This window comes from Erpetoichthys calabaricus, chromosome 2, assembly GCF_900747795.2.
Source record: "Erpetoichthys calabaricus chromosome 2, fErpCal1.3, whole genome shotgun sequence".
Taxonomy (NCBI): domain Eukaryota; kingdom Metazoa; phylum Chordata; class Cladistia; order Polypteriformes; family Polypteridae; genus Erpetoichthys; species Erpetoichthys calabaricus.
The window spans coordinates 83,986,054-84,012,042 of NC_041395.2; the positions used below are offsets into that span (position 1 = coordinate 83,986,054).

General features: G+C 38.8%; 1 protein-coding gene across 1 annotated transcript in view; it reads left to right on the forward strand.

Moving 5' to 3' along the window:
- Positions 1-25,989, forward strand: part of lix1l (limb and CNS expressed 1 like) — a 65,705-nt gene that overhangs the window by 32,083 nt on the left and 7,633 nt on the right. Inside the window, exons 3-5 of the mRNA XM_028794007.2 lie at positions 11,298-11,438; positions 11,527-11,622; positions 11,736-11,813. Coding sequence (XP_028649840.1) covers positions 11,298-11,438; positions 11,527-11,622; positions 11,736-11,813 — 315 coding nt within the window. The remainder of the gene's footprint in view (positions 1-11,297; positions 11,439-11,526; positions 11,623-11,735; positions 11,814-25,989) is intronic.

Here is a 25,989-nt window from a genome sequence, read left to right on the forward strand (position 1 = left end):
AAATGACAGAGGAAAAACCTACAACCACTTGCACATTTCAGAGTTGCATTCTCCTGACTTAGAATGTCTTACATTACTTTGCTATACAAAATACACTTAATTGTGCATATTGCAGAGAAACGTTCAAGAGTAAAGTTAGAGGTGATGATTATGAATTATTATTCAAATTGACTGAGTGGCCACACTCGCTTACTAACCCAATCTGTATACTTAAGGAATGCTGGTTTTCACCAGGACAGCATAGTTGTGCAGCAGTCAGCTTTGGCTTTTCATACAGTACATAGCTCTAAGAAAATGGCTGTCAATCCTGACCTAGTCATTGTGTAAAGTTTGCATATTCACCCTGTATCTCTTCAGGTTCTCTTTAGATACACAGATTTTCCTGTAATATCCCAAAAATGTGCAGTCTCAGTTGATTAATGACTATATGAGCTGCTGTGTGTAAACACTAGCATTTGATCCAGAGTTCTTTCCTACCTTGTGCCTGAATGAGCCAGTATGCAAGCCTAAAATGGATTAAGTTGGTCCTGGAAATGTGTGGAAGGTTTTACACCCCTACATTATTTTACATATTTAGCTTTGATTGCATCATATGATACATAAAAATTACAGTATCCACATGATTTTTTTTATTTTTTGTGACTTGCTGAGAAAAGTAATTGCAAGTGTAAGAAAAGTAAGCAATCATCTTCACCCAGTACTGCTCAACAGAACATAAATAAAACTAAAGTAAGCCTTAGACCACAGTGATCTCTCAGCACTTTGTGGTCAAGGCTGAATCTTCCTGGCAGACAGTATAGAGAGAAAGAAGCAGAGATGGTCACAGTGGGAGCTAATCTGAGTTTTAGCATCTGAGAGAGGCACTACTACTACTACCCAAACCTCCATTTTCCAACAAGTATTTCAGGGTATTGTTAGCTTATGTAACATTTCACTTTATCTTGTAAACTTTATACATACAATAAAGCACTTGAATCTTCAAAGAAATCTCTCCCTGTAATTAAAGTTGTCCACTTCATTTTCAAAGAAGACATTTGAGACATTTCAGAATTTTTGCAGACCAGCCTTTAGATGCTTTATTATCTTGGCTGTACAAATATTGTGTAAGAAACGCTTAGAGACAGTCCAACTCAGCATTATTCTCCCATTTTCTTATATACAATACCGCTATAGATAAGCAAGAATTATAAAAGGTATTTGCCATAAAGCTATGTCTTCAAATGTCTAAAACAGGAAGCCCATTTTACTGTATATAGAGACAACCAAACATTATCCCTGGTATGGAAAATGCTAATTCTTTGTGTATTTCAGTGATTTCTATCTTTTTACTTGCTTTAAAGAGTAGGGTGAAGTCCTGATTTTTACAGTAATGGATCTTTCCAATTCTGTGGTTGGAAAACTGTAGGATTTTGCATCTGGAATTTATTATAGTGCAGCAATTCATTAAGGTTTGACTGCAACAGCATACTCCCAACCACGACCCCACCCCCCACCCCTCTAATGGAGGATGTGTCTCCTTGCTTTGGAAGGTATCCAACAAATAAAACGAACTTAATGCTGTACTGAAATGTTTAATTTATACAGGGTAGGAAATTACATTGTTAACCATAATGTTGTAGACAATAATCAGATTGCTGAGTCACTTTGTTTAAAAGATAATTCTTTGAGTTAATATTTTTAAAAAGGGGGACTCAAAAAAAACCCATATTTACTATGTGATTTTGTAAGGGATTTACATAGTTGAAGTCTGGTAGAAGTGGGAATTTGCAAAGTGTGTTTTAATTTGTTTACTATTTATTTGATCCCCGCCTCTGACTCACTGCGTAGCTCTCAAAAAATACTTAACTTACCTGTAAATTAAAGTTAGAAATATTATTTTTTTATAATTATTACTATCACTATAAAAAGGTACTGTTGATAAAAATATTTGTGAATCATTATTAATTAACTACTGCCACTAGTGTGTTGCTTATGCTTCATCCGATGCAGGATTTAAAAGCATCCCATTTTTTCATATAACACATTGGTTAGGCCATCACCTTAAAGGTCCAAGAAACTGGGTTTAAATCCTGGCAAAGTTATTGTCTGTTTGCAATGTGTGTGTGTGATATAATGTATACTCGTTTCCTCCAAATTCTCAAGACATGAAGGTGAGGTTAATTGGCAGATCTAAACTGATGTGATGTGAGAAAGTGTAGGTGTGTGAGCGAGAATTTCCTAAGATAGTTCCTGATTTGATTAGATCAAGATAAGTTCTTCTCCTCACAACCATGAACTGCATTGATCAGGTATAATAATGGGTGTGTGAATAATTGTTGTTAGCTGCATAGATACGTACTGTATAAATTGCTAATTAAGTACAAAGTAATCAGCCTACCAATCCATTTTCTTACATTCTTAATTCAGATCTGAGTCAAATTAAATTGCCTTCCATAAAATCACAGTTGCATTGGTTACATGGCTTTCCTTAGCCAGCAATACAGGAACAACCTAGCACTTCCACAATACATGATAAGTGCGCAAGTACCAAGGTAGTGTCGATTTGGGAATATTAGACATATATAAATAATGTAAATTACTCAAATCGTCTGTTGTCTGAAATCATAAATGCAAACAAAAAATCATAGTGCAGTTTCCAGGAAAGGTCATGTGTAAAGGAGGATAGATGTGACAGGAAAAAAAACAGAAGTGGCACAACTTGTGACTGAGAAGAAAGTGGAATGTGGACGTTAAGAACATTTAAGTAATCTTTATTGGCACTGTGAAATACCAACATATTTACAATAACTTAAATTACATTATATTGTATATAAATGCACATACCTTGGTAATAAAAATGAACCTGCATAAGGTCTCATTTTCACAAGTTACATATTTCTATGTAGTTTTCTGTTTTGTGTGTGACTGTCAGAATTACTCAAAGCCTGGAGGTGTCTGAATTACTTGTGTGGCCTATTGTTTATGTTGCCTACACATTCGACCGAAATAGCATTAAGCAAATACAATTTACAAAAACCTTCCATACTTTTTGTTAGTGCTGAAGAAAACATCCACACAAACCAGCTTATTTAGCTCCTTAGAGAAGTAAATTACATGGAAAATAAGGATATCTCATATTCATACAATATTCATACAATTAAGATAGCTGAATCTATTAATTTCCTTCTTGAACATATTTTATAATTTAGTCTTCTGCCCTAGTTAATCAAACCCAGGAACTTGTTATTGTATGACTCTGATTCCTGGTCAGTTCTGGAAATATTTTCTGTAATTAACTGTCAACACTAATCCTTTGTATTTTGGTGCTTTTGCCCATTTTGGCTCCTATTAACTATCCTTTGATATTTCATTTTGTACAAAGGTATTTCAAAAACAAAAGATATATGACCTCATACACTTGTGCATTTATTTGCAGGCTTATACATTTATAAAGAAAAAGTAGTATTGTTTTTCCAGGTAATCCCCAAACTTGTCTAGGAATTCTTCCACCATGCTCTGAAGGCATCATTCTACATTCAGAAGGTATTTGGTGTTATACAGTAGATGCAGCAGTCAGGATGTTACACCATTCTATATATGACACTACATAATCTTCATTTGGAACTTGCCATTTTACTCCTGGAGTAACTATCAATATGAGTCTTGAACAGTAGACTACAATGGAAATTATTGCAAGAGTCTGTATTGCTGCTTGGTGGCAACAAGAAGACCAAATGCAATATAAATGAGACCATGTTCATGGTCATAAAAGATGAGATGACCTGGAATACGACTAGCTCTATAAATGAGATGTGGTGATCAAGATTGCAGAGACACCTGGGGCCATTAGAAAGAAGTGTTAGAAGAACAGCCCAATGAGTTTGCAACATAATTCATGATCCTAGAAAACAATCTCACGGCCTGTCTTTAGAAGTAGCACCTGATTGAGGCTTGAGAACTCTTTCCAGTAACCAGTGCAGGGAGTGTGGAATAAAGTAGAGGAGAATAGATAAGAGTCATTTTGATGATTATTTTGTGTATTGTGTGCACTTCTGTGTTTTTTTTCTTACAATACATTCTTTTCTTTTTTTTTTTTTTTGATGCCCTTTGCTCTACAAAGGAGTGAACTGTTGAATGGAGGATGGCAGGGATGTTACTACAGTTGTGGCAAAACGTTTTGAGAATGACACAAATATTAATTTTTAAAAAGTTTACTGCCTCAGTTTTTATGATGGCAATTTGCATATACTCCAGAATGTTATGAAGAGTGACCTGATGAATTGCAATTAATTGCAAACTCCATCTTTGCCATGAAATGAACCTAATCCCAAAAAAAACATTTCCACTGCAATTTAGCCCTGCCACAAAAGGATCTGCTGACATCATTTCAGTGATCCTCTCGTTAACACAGGTGAGAGTGTTGATGAGGACAAGGCTGGAGATCACTCTGTCATGCTGATTGAGTTAGAATAGAGGGGTTCAATTGTTGTGAAGAAGACTTTAGAGCACCCAAGAAAGTCCAGCAAGCGCCAGAACCATCTCCTAAAGTTGATTTGGCTGTGGGATTGGGGCACCACCAGTGCAGAGCTTGCAGAGTGCAGGCAGCAAGCAAGTGGACTGCTGGGGGAAAGTCATTTTCTCTGATGAATCCCCTTTCCGATTGTTTGAGGCATCCAGAAAAAAAGGTTGTCTGGGGAAGAAAAGGTGAGCGCTACCATCAGTCCTGTGTCATGCCAACAGTAAAGCATCCTGAGACTATTCATGTGTGGGGTTGCTTCACAGCCAAGGGAGTGGGCTCACTCACAATTTTGCCTAAGAACACAGCCATAAATAAAGAATGGTACCAAAACATCCCCTGAGAGCAACTTCTCCCAACCATCCAAGAACAATTTGGTGACGAACAATGTCTTTTTCAGCATGATGGAGCACTGTGCCATAAGGCAAAAGTGATAACTAAGTGCCTCTGGGAACAAAACATCAAAATTTTGGGTTCATGGCCAGGAATCTCCCCAGACCTTAATCCCATTGAGAACTTGTGGTCAATCCTCAAGAGGCAGGTGAACAAACAAAAACCCACAAATTCCGACAAACTCCAAGCATTGATTATGCAAGAATGGGCTGCCATCATATATTGACTCTTAAATTAAATCTTAAAAAAATCTTATTACAAACTTAATGTAATTATCAATAAACGCCTTTCAAACTTATGAAATACTTGTAATTATACTTCAGTATACCATAGAAACATCTTACACAAAGATCTAAAAACACTGAAGCAGCAAACTTCGTGAAAACTAATACTTCTGTCATTCTCCAAACTTTTGGCCACGACTATTTAGGAAGCATGACTGTAGTTTGCACTGATAAAGAAACATTAAATTTCAAGTTTTTTTATCTGGTGAAGTTAGTACACTTCTAGTACACTTTTCTTCTCTGTGACTGTTTTTAAGTGTAAGGTCATAAGTTCAAGTGCAGAAATAGTTCAACGTATAGAGTGAAGAGACCTTTTACTTTGGAGGTAGAAATGGCTAGCCTTTTATGGTACTAATGAATGTAATTGTGGGAAAATGTAGCAGTTAATGAGTAAAACTATTGAGTTATGTAGCACAATAACATGAATATGAAAGACAGGAGAAGAGGGACTCAATATTACTTAAGCACATTAGACTAAGTTGTTTGTTCTTCCATTCAGAGATTTTTCTGTTAAGCTGGAATTCATAGTTTCAAGTTCAGGAGGGGACCAGCTTGCAAAATGTAAGAGCTGTAAGATGTTATGTATTCTATAGTAATTTGCAGATAATGACACTGATGATGAATTTAATTTGAAAGTAATGTAGCTGAGTTAAGGAATGAGAATATTGTGTTTAACTATGCAATAAGGTCATCCACTATCCAAAGGAAATTTGGATGTGTTTCTTAGGCCAGTGGACCTTTCTTTGGCTCATTGTTCTGGTCTAGGCTGGAGGTTGGAGGTTACAGTTCAAGAAGGACGTGTCAGTGATGAAAAACTAGTTATACTGGTATCTGAAGTGGGCTGGTCTTCTCTGAAGATTGCAAAATTAAATAGTATAGTGGGCTATGGGGCATCTGTTGGTGAAGAAAGATTCACTGATCTTAAATTTGCTGATGATGCTGTGATCTTCACAGTGTCAATGGAGGCTGTGAGCGGGGCTCTTGAGAGACTGAGCGAGGAGTCTGAGTGTCTGGGCTTGTGAGTGTCCTGGATAAAAACCAAGATCCAGGCCTTTAATGACCTCTTAGGCACATCCATCAGCGATGTGTCTGTTTGTGGAGAGAGTGTCGACCATATCAAGAGGTTTACTTACCTCGGCAGTGACATTCATGTCTCTGGTGACTCTTCCTATGAAGTCAGTAGATGGATTGGGAGAGCATGGGGGTTCATGAGGTCACTGGAAAGGGGTGTGCGGTGCTCCCGATATGTATGCAAAAGGATGAAGGTCCAAGTCTTTAGAGTCCTGGTGATTCCTGTCTTGCTATATTGTTGCGAGACATGGATGCTATCCAGTGACCTGAGATAAAGACTGGGCTCATTTGGTACTGTGTCTCTTTGGAGAATCCTTGGGTACTGCTGATTTGACTTTGTGTCGAATGAGCGGTTGCTCATGGAGTCCCAAATGAGGCACAATACCTGCATTGTGAGGGAGCGTCAGTTACAGCACTATGGCCATGTGGCACGATTCCTTGAGGGCGATCTGGCTTGCAGGATCCTCATTGTTGAGGACCCAAGGGGCTGGACCAGGCCAAGGGGACATCACGTAACACCTGGTTGCAGCAGATAGACGGTCATTTCCTGAGGGTGGGACTGGACCGCATCTCTGCCTGGGGGGTTGCCAACCAGGATCCCGAGCTGTTTCGTCATGTGGTGGGTGCGGCAACGCACTGTACCAGTGCATGCTTCCTGACCTGACCTGATAGAGGGCTAAATTATCAAAGAGTCAACCTATTGAACTGAGAGATGCAGATACCAGAACAAAGAAGAGTTATTGTAGCTAACCAGATGAATAGAAGTTTCTTTAATTTAGCAGGCTAAATCTGTCTCTTTTCCATTCTGTGTCTTGGCTGATCTATGTGCGGACATAAACCGTAAGTCAAGCAGGATTTGAGCTTGTGACAAGCGCAGAGCAAGCCAACCACAGTGTTATTGAATTTTTTTTGTATGTCACTTATAGACATACAGCCAGAGATTTATTTTTTGCCTTTGGTCTACTTTATTCCTTTTGGTTATATGCTTTAACTGGAAAATCCAAGCAATACACTATTTAAATACATACTTTTGTCTTCAATTATTAAATTTATATGTAAGGCAAGTAACCCACCTAGAAAAATATTTTTATTCATTGTTTTATAATAGTCAATTAAAATTCAACATTTTTTACCTTTTTCATAATTATAGTTTAGGTATTCTGAGTTAGAATATTAGGAGATAAAAGTGCAGTTTTATTATTGACACTCAAAACTTGTTACAGATTATCCTAAAAATAGTTTAGTGTAGATTTCAGTTAAAAAGGAAAACAAAGGCTGGGTCACCTCCCCCTTTACATTGTACATGGTATGATTTCATAACCCACATATCATTGCAAATTAAGATGGGAAATGAGCTAAATGATCTCACCAAAAGATTATTACTCTTCTCATCAAACCACAAAATTGCACCAAAAAATTCACAGATGGGACCTTTTATCATCAAAGTGAGAATGTGAATGTGGAAAATGAAAGAAATATGTCTGAAGGTTTTTAGTTAGAGTTCAAGAGCTTAATACTTCGTCATTTCATATGTCTGCTGTTTATGATTTTACTTTTTCAATATTGTGGGATATATAGAGTTTTACCCAGCTGCCAAAAGATTACTAGAGCATAACGCGCAACAAAATCTTTCTAAAATCTTGAATAGGTGGCAGTAACCAAAGTAGTTTTAAAAACGTTCAGTTACTCTGCATTTTCAGTTTAAAATCAGGATGTAAGCCAAGCTGACTTATGGTAAGTCCAGAGGACTGACTTAATTAATTATGGAGATGGTAATGAACAGGTTTCTTTACAAAACTAAAAGAGTAGTCTAAGACAGTCAGGGCGTTCAATAGCTAGATAAGACAAGGAAACCTATAGTTAAAACATAATATAGGAATCATAAATTCATTAACCCACAACTTAAAGCTAAACATCCTCATTCTCTCTGTTAAGTCTTTCCTTCACTGCTGTCCAAAAATGTATTTATTTATTAGGGAGAAGTTTAAAGTTGTATGCAGCTGCTCCACACAGCTGTATTTTATAGCAGTGATTACATTACGTCACACATCACAACAGTGTTGAGAGACTGATGACTGGGGTAGTTACAGACAACAACATGGTGGAGCCCACAAAAAAAGGAACAGAAAAAAATGGCAACATCTGTAAGAAAACAAAGAGTACAAAATGGTGGTGCAATGGTATGATACAAATAAGGATAAGCATAATTTTTTGATACTGCAGAAAAGCATCTATTACTCACTTACTGTTATGTAAGAAGACAATAACTTCTTTTGGTCTTAATAGAATGATTAGTCATCACTGTTCAGTCTGGAATACTACTGCTGATAAAATAACTTGTGAATATGAAGGATTCACAAATCTTATACTGAGGTATGCAATATCAACAGACATATGTCTCACTTATGCCTCCATTCCAAACTTTAGTAGGCCATATTTCTGATAAATAACCACTTTAGGGGTTCTTTGTAAGTGTCTTTAGCAAGCATTAGTAATACATACCATTGCAATATGTTTTTTCCATCTACTGGATCCTCTTAATTCAGTTTCAAAAAAGCTTTTGATATAAGACAAGTCAACGGTGACCAATGTTGTACAAAGGCAAACAATATGAGAAACGTCCATTGGGAAAAAAATATCATGTTACACATATTACTCATGTTACAAACATAACAGCAAGAGCACAGAATAAAGGAAATTATAGGGTGTACTTTTAAAACAGTAGATGTCAACAAAACATCATTTACTTTGACTTTAAACTCAGCGCTGCACCCTCATCCCCAGCCAACCTCAGCTAGACCTTTTAGTATGGAACTTGTTAGAAGTCTTGATGTAATTCTTGTAGTTTAGTACAGTATGTAGGTTTAGAAAACACACAAATGAAATAATTGTTACAGCAAATTAGATTTCAACTTGAACTGTTCTGTTTATCTTAGTGGCATGTTTGCTTACTCACCTCAGAAAACCCAAAAATGTTCTTAAATAATTCCTGAAAGCATTTCATTTAACTTCTGCCATCTTCTGGGGTCATAACAGTATCTCGCTACTTTTGAGACCAAGGTGGAGGACTACTCAAATTGACTAGGGAACATAAAAGACTTTTATAAAGGGAGTTCAAAAAATGGTCTGGGATCAAAGTGATGTCAATAAAAAATAAGCAGGAGAGAAGCAGTTCTTAAAGTTGAATACAAAATCAAAGTCAAGATAAACAAAACCAAAAAATGCAAACTTGTCTAATAAACTTTCCCTATCTAAAGCCAAAATCAGTGTTAGATTATGAGTTTTTTCCAGAGCTTGGATAGAAAAATTGTAGCATGTTACAATACAGTCTTATATAACAGCAATGTGATGACATCATATAACATCATGTGGTGAATCACATCACCAGTAAAGAACACCATTGCCATCAACAATGTAGCTACAGCCATGGAAAACAACCAGAAAATGAGAAAAACAGAATACAAAATGGTGTTGAGATGACATTAATTATGTAATTGAAAAATGTATCAAACATATCAAAGGTGATTCTGAACATTAAAAATTTATGAAAAAATCACATTCGGGTTCACAAACGAGAATTACAACAGCTGCTAGGTAGGATTCATCCCTGCTCATTTTCTGCTAGATATTAGACTCCCTGAAACAGTGCATGTGGTCTCTTTATATACCCTTGCCCTTGGGCCATATGATCACTCATATGTCTTGCACATGCTTCTGATAGCTAGTATTAAACTGATCATACAGTGCTATTTCCTGGCAACTGCAACAGGTACTGCAGTCTCACAGGAGAGGTGTTCCCTTTAACATGGCTCTTCAATAAATGTGACTCTTCTGGGATCTCTTTTTTCTTATCTCTGCTATTTTAATAGCCAATTATCCACATTCAAGGTGGACATGGACTCTATATTAGCAGGCCTGTGTTAAATTACTTTCTTTAAGCTTTGCAGTATGCAACAATTGCATTGAATATGTACCTCAGAGAAGATTACATAGTTAAAGTAATTAATCTCTCTATATATATATAAAATCCAACTTCTGTTTGTTTGTATGTCTGTCCACTCCACATTTCACAAAAAAACACTTAACAGGTTTTTCTGTAATTTGCTTAAACATTCCGGTTGATTTTGCAACTTCCCTCATTGTGCTAAGTATCACAGTTCACTTGCAGGAGCAATATATTCATGCTAATCTGAGACATAGGTTGCGGGCCGAGTGGAGGGGAAGCATGGCATCAGGAGTAGGGAGCCAGGTGGGGCCCTCCTCACTTACGCACCAGCCTCCGTTCGAATCGGTCTACCTCTGGCCATGTTTGGAGCGTACCTTGCCTCCACTTAGCTAGCAATACCTGTTTGTTTATTGATTTTTTAAGTTTTCCCTGTTTCACTACTATGCGGGCAGAGCCACAGGGAACAGTTAGTACATTATATAATGATTCTAAACCCTTTTGAATAGTTAAGTACTTTAATGAAATTAGATAAAGATAGAAATTATATCACAGGAATACAGACATTTCAGCAGTCATTAAGCACTAAATATCTTACATACTATACTGTAAGTATTATAACATACCAATGCAGCTCAGCTTTTGGTTTTTCAAACATCATTTGTAGAAGGTTTATTTATGCAGGAATAATGACTGATGTCAATAAAAACTGGCATTGGGTTTATCCAATATGCAAGGAACACACATATGTATTATCAAAAGGGAAGATCCAGAGGGATTATGTTCTTGTTGAGTAGCAGCATCACAAACACTCTGCCCTTATACTGCTGGGTGTCTTGACTATTTGTTCCTCTAAATGATTCAACTCTCAAGAAAGAAAGTTCGGTGAACAGGTGCCAGAGTCCTGTCTTTCAAAGATAACTGCCTGGAGTATTAATAAATAATTTTAAGAGTATTTTGAAAGTCAATACATGATGTTATTCAGTATGCTAGACAGTACACTTTTATTAAAGAGGTTTCAGTATAATAACTGGACTACCTATTTTTGCAACGAGGCATAAGAAACTAGTCTTAATGCATTATTTTTTTTTTAATTTTACTTTTTTTACAGTTCTGCCCTACAAAGGCTGAAGCCCGTCGCAGTGCTGCCAAGATTGCCTTAATGAACTCCGTCTTTAATGAACACCCATCACGACGCATTACTGATGAGTTCATCGAAAGAAGTGTCTGTGAAGCCCTAGCTTCATTCAATGTAAGTTGACTCTTGATGCTACACAGGATGGCTGACTCTTTTTGCTTACAATTAATTTTGTTGCCAATATCGGCCTTTATAATTTCAGGGAAACAGGGAGGAAGCAGACAATCCTAACACTGGTATAGGAGCCTTCCGCTTCATGCTAGAATCCAATAAAGGCAAATCAATGTTGGAATTTCAGGTAAATATTGTTAACTTCATAAAGTACAATAGTTTTGTAATGAAAAATAACTATGAATTGTGTGTAATTCTACTAATTCAGCAGAAGCTCAGGTTTGTCAGTTTTCTTTCCAGGAGCTGATGACAGTCTTTCAGTTGTTGCATTGGAATGGCAGCCTAAAAGCGATGCGTGAGAGGCAGTGCTCTAGACAGGTGAGTGGTAAATGCCAATACAACCTGGTTCCCATTTTATCTGATTCCCTCATAAGTACATACATTGCACATTATAATGAATGTTCTATAAGATAAGTAATCCCCACGGGAATCAAATTTTAAGACTTGTGGGTGTATGTTAAACAGCATCCTTATCCTAAGCAGGAAATAAACAGAAGCAATTAACAACGCAAATACATTGTTAGGTTATATTTTAAAATATAAATATAAATCAATAAATAAAATATATAAAAATTAATTAAAAATAAACTTGCTGTAGCACTGCAAAAATGTATTTTATTCTAATGTTATTCCATATACACTGTATCACCTTCATTTTAAATGATTATTGTTTTTAACCATCAAAGTATGGGTAACTATAATGATGTCAGATTCTATTTAAAGTAAATTAGTACATTATAACAATTGTGATGAGAACAGGCCAGCCCAAAAAGTTCATCCATCCAATTCACCAAGATTGTCCAAAATAACAGGTCCCTAAAGTTCTACTCTCCACCAGACTTTTTAGTAATTTATTCCATGTGTCTTTGTTTCTTTGCATGAATTACCGAAGAAAAGTAATTATCATAATGAAAATGATACAGTAAGAGTAGCTAACTATTTTTAATTATTTCCTTAAGTATTCTTGTATCTCCTTATTATTAAGTGATTGCTTGTTCTCTGATATTTTTGGATCTTTAGTTTCATACTGGAGTGGAGTGGTGGCTCTGAGGCTAAGGATCTGCGCTGGTATCCTGAAGGTTGCCGGTTCGAATCCCCGTCACTGCCAAAAGAGATCTTACTCTGCTGGGCCCTTGAGCAAGACCCTTAACCTGTAATTGCTCCAGGGGCGCTGTACAATGGCTGACCCTGCGCTCTGACCCCAAGGGGTATGCGAAAACTAACAAATTTCTAATAAGAGAAATCGTATAAGATGAAATAAAGAACAAAAAAAAAAAAGACATTTACATTTCTTCACAATGCAAGCATTGGTGCTCAATCTCAAGTCATTGCTTAGATCCAGTCTTTTTGTGATGGCAGCTCATGTTAATTTGAGAAACTGACCCATACCCAGTATTACTGTAAATTATCTGTGTTTTCTGGGAAATTTCATAAGACAATAGACCTCAGTTACTGTATCGTGCCATCAGCTAATCAGATATATCAGAAGTAAAATAATATGTAACTAAGTACTTTTTGCATACAATATACAGTTAGGTCCATAAATATTTGGACAGAGACAACTTTTTTCTAATTTTGGTTTTGTACATTACCACAATGAATTTTAAATGAAACAACTCAGATGCAGCTGAAGTATAGACTTTCAGCTTTAATTCAGTGGGGTGAACAAAAAGATTGCATAAAAATGTGAGGCAACTAAAGCATTTTTTAACACAATCCCTTCATTTCAGAGGCTCAAAAGTAATTGGACAATTGATTCAAAGGCTATTTCATGGGCAGGTGTGGGCAAGTCCGTCGTTATGTCATTATCAACTAAGCAGATAAAAGGCCTGGAGTTGATTTGAGGTGTGGTGCTTGCATGTGGAAGATTTTGCTGTGAACAGACAACATGCAGTCAAAGGAGCTCTCCATGCAGGTGAAAGAAGCCATCCTTAAGCTGCGAAAACAGAAAAAACCCATCCGAGAAAGTGCTACAATATTACAAGTGGCAAAATCTACAGTTTGGTACATCCTGAGAAAGAAAGCAAGCACTGGTGAACTCAGCAATGCAAAAAGACCTGGACGTCCACGGAAGACAACAGTGGTGGATGATCGCAGAATCATTTCCATGGTGAAGAGAAATCCCTTCACAACAGCCAACCAAGTGAACAACACTCTCCAGGGGGTAGGCGTATCAATATCCAAGTCTACCATAAAGAGAAGACTGCATGAAAGTAAATACAGAGGGTGCACTGCAAGGTCCAAGCTATTCATAAGTCTCAAGAATAGAAAGGCTAGATTGGACTTTGCTAAAGAACATCTAAAAAAGCCAGCACAGTTTTGGAAAAACGTTCTTTGGACAGATGAAACCAAGATCAACCTCTACCAGAATGATGGCAAGAAAATAGTATGAAGAAGGCGTGGAACAGCTCATTATCCAAAGCATACCACATCATCTGTAAAACATGGTGGAGGCAGTGTGATGGCTTGGGCGTGCATGGCTGCCAGTGGCACTGGGACACTAGTGTTTATTGATAATGTGACACAGGACAGAAGCAGCCGAATGAATTCTGAGATGTTCAGAGACATACTGTCTGCTCAAATCCAGCTAAATGTAGTCAAATTGATTGGGCGGCATTTCATGATACAGATGGACAATGACCCAAAACATACAGCCAAAGCAACCCAGGAGTTTATTAAAGCAAAGAAGTGGAAAGTTCTTGAATGGCCAAGTCAGTCACCTGATCTTAACCCAACTGAGCATGCATTTCACTTGTTGAAGACTAAACTTCAGACAGAAAGGCCCACAAACAAACAGCAACTGAAAACCGCTGCAGTAAAGGCCTGGCAGAGCATTAAAAAGGAGGAAACCCAGCATCTGGTGATGTCCATGAGTTCAAGACTTCAGGCTGTCATTGCCAGCAAAGGGTTTTCAACCAAGTATTAGAAATGAACATTTTATTTCCAGTTATTTAATTTGTCCAATTACTTTTGAGCCCCTGAAATGAAGGGATTGTGTTAAAAAAAATACTTTACTTGCCTCGCATTTTTATGCAATCGTTTTGTTGAAAGTCTGCACTTCAACTGCATCTGAGTTGTTTCATTTATAATTTATTGTGGTAATGTATAGAACCAAAATTAGAAAAAAGTTGTCTCTGTCCAAATATTTATGGACCTAACTGTATACTATTTTAATATAGCAATATATTTTAATATATTATTGGCAAGCAGTGTGGTGTAATGGTTAAGGCTTTGGACCTAGGAATTTAAATCCTGAAGTTGTGGGTTAAAGTCCTGCTACTGACACTGTGACCATGAGCACGTCACTTCACCTGCCCGTGCTCCAATTAGAAGAACAAATTAAATGTAAACGGTTGTTTCTCAAAAGTTGAAAATCACCTTGGATGAAAGTGTCAGTCAAATAATAAGTAATAATATTATAAGGACACAGGAGCTGCTTTCTTATGCTATATACCACTGTGCATCAGTAAAACATTCCTGCATTAGATCAATTCCTGGTTTTCCGTGTGACTTGGCTTTTGTTTATGGTCATTTCACTGCACACAGGAAAGTGTATTTATTTGAACTGAAATGGATGGATAATCAGTAAGAATAATGTGAAATCTGAGTACAGTAATCCCTCCTCCATTGCGGGGGTTGCGTTCCAGAGCCATCCGCGAAATAAGAAAATCCGCGAAGTAGAAACCATATGTTCATATGGTTATTTTTATATTGTCATGCTTGGGTCACAGATTTGCGCAGAAACACAGGAGGTTGCAGAGAGACAGGAACGTTATTCAAACACTGCAAACAAACATTTGTCTCTTTTTCAAAAGTTTAAACTGTGCTCCATAACAAGACAGAGATGACAGTTCCGTCTCACAATTAAAAGAATGCAAACATATCTTCCTCTTCAAAGGAGTGCGTGTCAGGAGCAGTGACTGTCACAGAGATAGAGAGAAAAGCAAACAAATCAATAGGGCTGTTTGGCTTAAGTATGCAAAGCACCGCCGCACAAAGCTGTTGAAGGCGGCAGCTCACACCCCCTCCGTCAGGAGCAGACAGAGAGAGAGAGAGAGACAGAGTTTGTTTTTCAAGCACAAATCAATACGTGCCCTTCGAGCTTTTAAGTATGCAAAGCACAGTGCAGCATGTCGTTTCAGGAAGCAGCTGCACAAAAGATAGCAACGTGAAGGTAATCTTTCAGCATTTTTAGACGAGTGTCCGTATCGTCTAGGTGTGCGAACAGCCCCCCTGCTCAATCCCCCTACGTCAGGATCAGAGAAAGTCAGCGCAAGAGAAAGAGAAAAGTAAGCTGGGTAGCTTCTCAGCCATCTGCCAATAGCGTCCCTTGTATGAAATCAACTGGGCAAACCAACTGAGGAAGCATGTACCAGAAATTAAAAGACCCATTGTCCGCAGAAACCCGCAAAGCAGCGAAAAATCTGCGATATATATTTAAATATGCTTACATATAAAATCCGCGATGGAGTGAAGCCGCGAAAGGCGAAGCGCGATATAGTGAGGGATTACTGTATGTGTATATTGTTATCATTATTAGATGTTTATGATTTTCACTTGTTTACGTTGTTCACTTGAGTATTTCTTTTTGTGTTTTTCATCAGTTGTATGTTAAATCTTGTATATTTTTTACCATAGATATAGGCAGACAATAAAGTTGCAGCACATCACATTTTACTTTAACTTTTTGCAAACAGCAACATTTAGGCAGCTCATGTAACGAATTGAATGTTTTCACTTCTGGGTTTCTCTAGTGCTTGAATAGTAAGAAAATAACTGTGCTGCAAGTACTATGTTTTGGAGATTTCTTAAACAATCGTCGGTTCCAGTTTAAAGGCTGCAAATGAGAAAGTATATGTAAAGAAGTTTGTAGAGCAGGGTGGAGTGGGATCAGATGCTAATGTAAATGTAAACAATTTTGGAAGGTAGGGTGGAGGCCCCCTTTTAAATTCTGTAGATGTGAATGTATATTACAATGGAATAGCCTATGGGGGACTGTTAAGTTTAAATTTACAACATCTTTCCCATTTTCCTTGGATCCAAGGATGGCTCTTCTGACTCTACTTCTCTCTCCCTGCCTTTTTGTTTCTGGTAAAGCAACACCAACACTCACTGCCACAGTGTTTGGCGCCAGCACTTGAGCATTATAGCAGTTTCTAAGTATTGAGCGTCCCCAAACTTTCTCTTTTCCATATTTCACCTCACTATACACGGCAAATGTGAGTACGTCTGGTTTTTCCTATACATCCTATTAGCAAGTGCTGTTATCAATCTCTTTTGTAGCATCCATGATTTCTATAAAGCCCCCTGTCAGAGCCATGCAGATCATAGATAGATAGATAGATAGATAGATAGATAGATAGATAGATAGATAGATAGATAGATAGATAGATAGATAGATAGATAGATAGATAGATAGATAGATAGATAGATAGATAGATAGATAGATAGATAGATAGATAGATAGATAGATAGATAGATAATTTTTTTTAATTTTAAAATGACCTTTATTAACAATTATAACACAACTGCAGTCAAATTAACAGCCAACATTTAAAAGTAAAGTTTTCCTACTCAGACTTTAGTACCAGACATTCATTTTCCATGGAACATAAAACATCATTTACAGCCCAAATTTCACTAAATACATCTAATTGATTAATTAGTTTAAAATATGCAAATTCAATCTTCACTCTCCTTTGAAGGAGGACCTTAAACATTAATAGGGCGTCAGTGGTTTTCAGACCTTTATCTCTATTTCTTCTTGTTTTTAAAGTTGCCATCTTGGCCTGGCCTAACAAAAAATTGCAAAGTAAACATTCTCTTTTATGAATTCTCGACACCGACATTCCAAAAATATAAATGAGTTCATTAAATACAATTCCAAAATTCAACAACAATAAAGCAAGGAAAGTTAGCAATGGTTGTAATCTGGTACAATACAGGAATAAATGATAAATTGTTTCTTTCTGAAGGCAAAATGGACACTGATCTGTTGTGCTGGCGCCAATGGTTTTTAAGAATGAATTGGTAGCTAGTGCTACATGTAGAATCCTCCACTGCAGGTCCCCAACTCTTTTCTCAATGGGAGGTTTATATAAAGTCCTCCATGCTGGAGATGTCGTGTCATGCAGACACAGAGTGTTCCTCCAGAGGGTATCAGTCATTTCCTTCAAATGTATAAAATGGGACACTAAGACACCAGTCATACAATTCTTTTTTTGACAAATCTTGGAACAAAATTCCATTTATGTGATTAATTTTTAAAATTGAGTTTATAGGCCTGATAAAATCCTTTACATTTGGTTTAATTCTAATATCACATTCAGGAGGTTCCGCCTCTTTTATGAGATCACCAGAGAAAAACTCCTCACACAGGGGACCTGCACCCAATTGCACTAAAGAGACTTTTAGTTTGTTAATAATCGACCCCCCAAAACGGACAGACCTAATCCCGAGCTCATGTGTCACAGCTGCCTCAGACTTCCACTGGTTGCTGACCGGATCAATAAAGTCAGCTACTTTAGTAAAGCCTTTGCTCATAAGCAGGGAGTTCAAACTAACCGAGTCAAACTCCAAGGTTGGATTCCATACTACTGGTTCTTCAAGTAACCAGAAGACTGAGTCCAGATTAATTCCCACTCTGCTTGCTTTAGTATGCCAAATTAATAACATATTGCGGTAAAAAACGGGCAGCACAGACAGCGCCAATTGTTTGACGTCAATGAAAAGGAGTTGCAAATCAAAATGAAGATTACCAACCCTATGAAAAAAAGCGAACGCCAAACTCCTCCACAGTAAAGGCTGAGGGGCGTACAAAAGACGCTGTAAATCTGTCAGCCTAAAAGCTTCAATTCTGCACAGAATGTCCACCAAGCCCTGACCACCTTCATCCACAGGCAGATGTACCACACTGCGTTTAACCCAATGAATTTTGTCCCAAAAAAAATCCAGCAAAATTCTCTGAATTTCTTTTAATAGCCAAAGTGGAGGATCTGTACACCTAAATTTATGCCAAAGCATTGAAGCGATTAAATTATTAATAATCAGCACTCTACCCCTAAAAGAGAGCTTGGTGACCACCCATTTCCATTTCTTCAGTCTCCCCTGAATTTGATCAATTAAGCCCTCCCAGTTATCAGCTGTGGCTCCAGACTTCCCAATGTAAATTCCCAGATGTTTAAACACCTTAGAATTCCATGTTAAACCACTTGGGAGTCTTGGGGGAGGACAGTCCCACTTGCCCATCAGAAAGGCGTTACATTTGGACCAGTTGACCCTGGCAGATGACACCGTTTGAAACACCTGTAAACAGTCCTGCAACAGGACAACATCATTGGGTTCAGTGATGACAACTGTGACATCGTCAGCATATGCCACCACTTTAAAGGATGCAGTGGGACACACAGGCAATGACAGGCCATGAAGTAATTGGCGAAGTCTGTGGAGCAGGGGCTCTATGGACAGTGAGTATAACATACCAGAGAGTGCACACCCCTGACGAATGCCCCTTGTAACAGAAAATGGGGCTCCCAATCCTCCATTAATTTTTAAAACACTAAACACATTTGTGTACATTAATTTAATATAACCTAGAAAGGTCTCACCAAAACCAAACCTCTCTAGAACTTTAAATAAATACTGGTAGTCTACCCGGTCAAAGGCCTTTTCTTGATCCAATGAGATAAGACCCGCCTTAAACCCAAGAATCTCAGATGCAGATACCAAATCCCGCACAAAGAAAATGTTATCAAAAATACATCGTTCAGGGACACAGTATGACTGATCGAAAGCCACCAAGCAGTTCATAACAGTCCTCAGACGAAGAGCCAACGCTTTAGAAAAGATTTTGTAGTCCGAGCATAGTAGGCTGATTGGTCTCCAGTTCTTAATGTTGCAAAGATCCCCTTTTTTTTGGCAAAAGAGTCAAAACAGCTCTCCGACAACTCACAGGAAGTTCTTTATCCCTGATGCTCTCCACGAACACAGTCAGGAAGTCCTTACCCATGATATCCCAAAAGGACTTGTAGAATTCGACGGGAAGTCCATCAATCCCAGGGGCTTTGTTCTGATTTAGACTCCCAAGAGCACTAGTGAGTTCCTCCAGCGATAGTGGCAGGTCGAGTACTTCCTTAGTGGATGGAGTCAACTGTGGTAAGTCATCAAAGAAAAATTCTGTGGTTGAAGACAAGTCCACGGTTTCTGCAGAGAATAAGTCTTTGTAAAATTTTAAGGCAAATTCCTTGATCTCCTCAGTCTCCGTCATTTCAGTCCCATCTGCAGTTTTCAGACAGTGAATGATTTTTGCCTGAGCAACCTTTTTCTCCAAAGAAAAGAAAAACTGCGTAGGGGCGTCTATGTGAGAAATATTCTGGAATCTCCCCCGGACAATGGCGCCCTTCACCTGTTCATCCAGCAGGGACCTCAGAGAATCCTTTTTGTCTTGTAGGGACTCAAGCAAAGTGGCATCAAAACCGCTATCCAGTTTGGCTTGAATTAGCCCAATGTCCTCTTCCAGTTCTTTAATGGCCATGGTGACCTTTCTAGAAGAATGTTCAGAATAAAACTGGCAAAACAGTTTAATTTGGACCTTGGAGACATCCCACCATTGTTTCAGAGATGAGAATTCACTTTTACTGAGTCTCCATTTGTCCCAAAAGAGATGAAAGTGTTGAAGAAATAGAGAGTCTTTAAGAAGTTTAGAGTTAAAGTGCCAGAAAGATTTAAAATTACTTTCAGACCCCAAAGAAAAACGAGTGAGAGCTAAACTATGGTCTGAAAACCCTGTGGGCAGAAGGCAAGAGCCCAAAATGAGGTTCAAATTGTGCTGTAAAGTATAAATCCTGTCCAGCCGTGCCATAGATACCATGCCACTGGAGGCCTTGAGCCATGTGTACTGTCTCGCCGTCGGGTTCAACTCCCTCCACACATCCACAAATTCTTGCTGATGAAGGACCGACTGCAACACCTTGACTGACCCCGGGTGAGGCTCAGCGCCATTCCTGTCCATCACTGCATTGTCAGTGCAATTAAAATCACCAGCTAAGAACACGACATCCTCTGAACTGCACTCAGCGAGTACGTCTTTTAACAAAAGAAAAAAAGAAATTCTCTCTTTGCCCTCATTTGGAGCGTAGACATTTATAAAAATAATATTTTTCCCCTGAATATGAACAACAACCTTCATGAGATGGCCTTTAACTTGCTCAATACAGTCGATGGACTCTGGGAGAATTGCTTTACTGAAGAGCACTGCCACCCCTGCGCTGGCACTGGAGCCGTGGCTCAGAAACGTCATGCCACCCCAGTCCCTCTGCCACTCCGATTCATTCATTGGGTCAGTATGAGTTTCTTGAAGAAAAATCACATCAAGTTTTTTCTGTTCTAAATATTGAAAAAGTACGGCTCTCTTTGAGGAGTCTCTGCAGCCGTTAACGTTCAAAGAGCCCAAAGAGAGAGCAGGCATTAGAAAGAATAGAAATGGAGCAGCAATAACAACAAGAACTTTAACTAATGAAGCAAAGAGGAACTGGTGTGGAGCCATTATGTGCTGGAGGTGAGAGACTTTCTAACTTTGCTGATAACATTCTTTAAACGATTAAATTCTTTTCTTTCCATTCCCAAAGGAACAGCATTGCGCATAACACGCTTGGCTGAAACCAAAAAAAGTTCCAGGTCAGGAAAATGTTCTACAACATTGACCCTCCTTTTGCCTTCAAGAAAATCCAGAAAGCTCAGAATGCTTTCAGTGCTGTACTCCGTTTTTCCAAGAGTACCAGTTAAATTGTCACTTGACATGCAAGAGTCACTGTCCTCACCACCCTGCTGACTCTCCTCACACTCTGGGCTAATTGTCACCTCTCTGGTATTTAAAAAGCGATTTTTTAAAGACACGTCAGCCCCCTCTGTCAGGTTCATTTTGTTACTTCTCTTTGCACCTACTCCACCGTCTGAGGTTTCTTTCCTCTTTCTGGGGAGTGTCGTCCATTCTTCTTCAACATTCATTTCCTCAACAATTCCAGCTTTTTCTTCCCTAACTGCACTACCTGAAGTGGTGCCTGTTTCAGTTTCTGCCACAGCTTTGAGATTCAAGAGAGGGCGAGCAGCTTCACTGTGGACTGTGGACTCAGGACTGGCCTCGGCCCGCTCATCCACCTTAGATGGTTCACAGGCAGTAGCAGCAGCAGCATTCAGATTTTCAATGTCATCCACCTCAGTTGGTGCTGTTTCTCTGATAAGCTGCATAACCTCAGCCTCAGCCTCAGCTGGGCCCTTTTCTTCAACCTGATGTATATTTAGATTAGAGGACTTCAACTCGGCCTTAGCCAATCCGTCCACTTCAGGCATTTTTGTCTCAGCTTTCTTTATTTCACTCCTTTCAACTGTGGAGCTACAACTGGGTATCTGATTTTCAGAACTTCCTGAAGTCAAGCTAAGAGTACCTGTGGATACCTCACAGATAACAATCTGCTGATCTTCAGCATCGGAGTCGGAGTCCTCAGACTCATTCTCTACATCTGACTCCCTCACTACATGTATGTTACCTCCCATAGAATAACTTCCATCAGTTCTCTTACAATCAACTGCTTTGTGCCCTGCACGGCCACATTTAAAACATTTCATTGATTCAGAAGATATAAACACAATATAATCACATCCATCAACTTTGAATTTCAGAGCAACATCTAACTCAGTGTAACCTCTGTTGAGGAGCATAAAAACCTGTCTCCTAAATGAAACCACATGCTTTAATTCTGGCTGTTTACACCCCAAAGGAATCAAAGTAATATCAGAAATAATCTCGCCATACCTGCGCAATTCATTACGTAGCAGTTCATTCTTCAAGAAAGGAGGAACATTAGAGATTATAATCCTCTTTGCAGGAGTTGAAAGCGGCAAAACAGAAATGAGGGTTCCATTAATAACTAGGCCTTCCTGAACCAGTTGGTGAACTAAGGCCTCCTCATTTAGAAATACCACAACTGCCTTATTCATTCGTGAAGCAGAAATAATGTTTTTACATCCAAGTATTTTTCCAATTTCAGTAACACACTTCTCTACTGAAACTACTGGATCAACAATCAACTTGATGCCATTTCTTCTGCTAAGATTTTCAAAGCCATGTGGCAAAAGGCCTGGCTGTATCCCTCGGGACACAGCCATCCTAGCCACTTCTTTTTAAAAACAAAATACTATATAAACTTGAAATAATAACTATATATAAATAACACAGCTAAAAATTAAGAGAAATGACTAGAGAGAAGAAAAAAAAAGAATAAAATAAAAAAAAGGAAAAAAAGAAAAAGCTACACTCACTCTCCTGCTAGCACAAAGGCCACTCCCACTCCAGACCAAAGCAATCGACACACAGAGTAACAGTAAGACAGGATAGATAGATAGATAGATAGATAGATAGATAGATAGATAGATAGATAGATAGATAGATAGATAGATAGATAGATAGATAGATAGATAGATAGATAGATAGATAGATAGATAGATAGATAGATACTTTATTAATCCCAAAGGGAAATTCACATACTCCAGCAGCAGAATACTGATAAAGAACAATATTAAATTAAAGAGTGATAACAATGCAGGTGTACAGACAGACAATAACTTTGTATAATTTTAACGTTTACCCCCCCCCCCCCCGGGTAGAATTGAAGAGTCGCATAGTGTGGGGGTGGAACGATCTCCTCAGTCTGTCAGTTGAGCGGGACATTGACAGCAGTCTGTCGCTGAAGCTGCTCCTCTGTCTGGAGATGATACTGTTCAGTGGATCATGTAAGTTAACATAATATTAATACATATAGACAAAGTAAAATTTCATATGTTAGCTAAGTTTCTTTTTTCACCACCAAATTTTAATCAAATTAGTCAAAGCTTTTTTGAGATTTTGGGGTATTTAGTTTTCCTGTTGTAAGGAGGTTTTTACAACTATAAATTGATAAATCTAAATGTCCTTTCTTAGCGGATACCTAGTGGCCTAGATGTACAATTCTGCTAAATTTGTGATCCATATTACTAAACGAGAATGGTAAACCGGATATGGACACAGGGACCTGCCCGTGGATGCAAAAGACATAGTGCGCAAGTGCCACACAAAGCCCCCCCCCCCCCCCCCAGAGTGAAACGGGAGAGACTACGCACGTGCGCAGGTGCCACACAAAGCCCCCCCCCGCACCAGAGCAAAACGGGAGAGACTACGAACTATCAGAGTAGGAAACAAAGTAAAACGTCATAAAGAGGTTAAAGAACAGGGACAAACACATGGAGAGCAGGTTACAGAACAAAGCCCCCCTCCCCAGAGTAAAACGAGAGAGACTACAAACCGTCTGACATGCCGCAAGCAGGATAAAGCGAGGTCAGAAATAAAACACAGAGTAGGAAACAAAGTAAAACTTTATAAAGGGATTAAAGAACGGGGACGAACATATGGAGAGCGGGTTACAGATGATGAAAACTGGAATGCAACAGCTTCAAAAAAACCTAGGCACGAAACACATGCACGCCATATTGTGAGTGGCACTAATGCGTGGTGAAGGCGCAGGAGGAGACATAGTAAAACAAGAGGAGTCAACGCCCCGCCCCCGAGTGAAACGGGACACACTACGCAGTCCACATAGGTTCATACATCAAACCCGAGATGGTACGGACACGTGTCTGAAACCGCGGAAGCAAAACTATCTCGGCTCCAAAACCAAACAGCTCAACAACTAACACAGCTTCGACACCGAGCCCGCGTGGACAGATCTAATGAACGTGGACACCTACAACGCGCATCTCAAACTGCGTAGGCAAAGCAGGCACGGATTCAACACGACACAGCTCGAGTGACCGAGATACAAACACGCGCCTGCCTGGATATAATTAATGAACGCAGGCGCCTACAACGTGCGTCTGAAATGCCGCAGACCAGGCAGGCACTGCTCCAAAAAGAAAGAGCTTGACTAAATGAGATATGAAGTGAAACGGGAAACACTACAGAGTCCGCAGTGCTCCACAATGCACCGCATAATAGTTCGGAAAGAGCTTCGTAGTAACAGTGGGGAGACCCAGAGTGACACGGGCGAACGCTCCGTATTAAACATACGTCATCCTCACACATCCAAACTATACAGCATAGGTGAATCACATTACAGTGATGCATTATTAACAGTACGATAAACATCACAGTATCGCAAACAAATAAAAATTATTACTCAAAAAAGGGAAAATATATTCACCACGGACTAGGTGTCATTGAAACAAAAGCAGAATAAAGCGAGATCAGAAATGAAAGACAGAGTAGAAAGCAAAATAAAACATAAACAAGTTAAACGAGGGGGCCAAACACATGGACAGCAGGTTACAGATAATGAAGACCGGAATTCAAAAGCTTCAAAAACAAAAGATCGACTGACCGAGATACAAACTGAAACGGGAAACACTATGGGGTCCGCAGTAGTCCACAATGCACCGCATAATAGTACGGACGGAGCTCCGTATTAACAGTGGGGGGCCCCAGAGTGACACGGGCGAACGCTCCGTATTAAACGTGCGTCATCCTCACACGTGGTTGCCCAGCAGGCACGGGTTCAAAACACCGGGGGTAGGCGAGCAGGGGGCAGAGCCCCCTTGTTTTTAACTAAGTGAAAAATAATGTTGCGTGCAGTGAGTGAGTCAACTTTACATTATATATACATACTTGTGATGTGTGGGTCACAGACTTGCATAAGAGTGAAGGAGATGAGTCCAGGTTTCTGGCAAAATCAACTTTATTATTGTCTTAAAATTATCCAAAAGGGAGCTGTCTCTTCAGCACTCACAAAAACCCAGTCCGCATGCAGTGATGCTGATGTCATCTTGTATTTTCTGCCTTCTCAGATTAAAAAAGTAGACAGACTTGCAGCACAAGGGAGAAGACAGACAATGAGCACACTGCCAAGTCAGTAGCAAGCTTATGAACTTGCAGGTACACGGAAGGCGAACAAGCAATCCCTTCCTACATTAAGTTTTGTCACACAGAGCAGTTGGGGGAGTTGTCAGGGTCACACAAATCTCATAATATATAGAATACCTACTGTAACTTATGACTTGACATGCTTTGTACAAATCAGTGATAAATTTTGCCAAATGTTTCTAGATCTTTATTAAATATTCTACATACATTTTATGTTTCGAACTTGCTACAGTGTTACTGATGATGAGTTTCAACGGAATTTGATTTTGGAAAGGCTTTACTATGTTTCATCTTCTGACCCATATCTTTGTTTGTCCATGTGGCTTGCCTTGTCCTACCCCAGCGGTTCACAAACTGTGTAACAAAGTAAGTTACAAAAAAAGTAACAAAAAAACAATGAAGTAACAAAAAAGGGGCCGCAAATGTTGCATAATGTGGCGTAATTTCACTATTCGTAGGGAAATTTTAAACTTGTAGCAGTGTATTGGCAGCAAAAAATATAGGAATAAATTTTATTAGGGTTTCAAAAAAACGATAGGTGGACGCGAT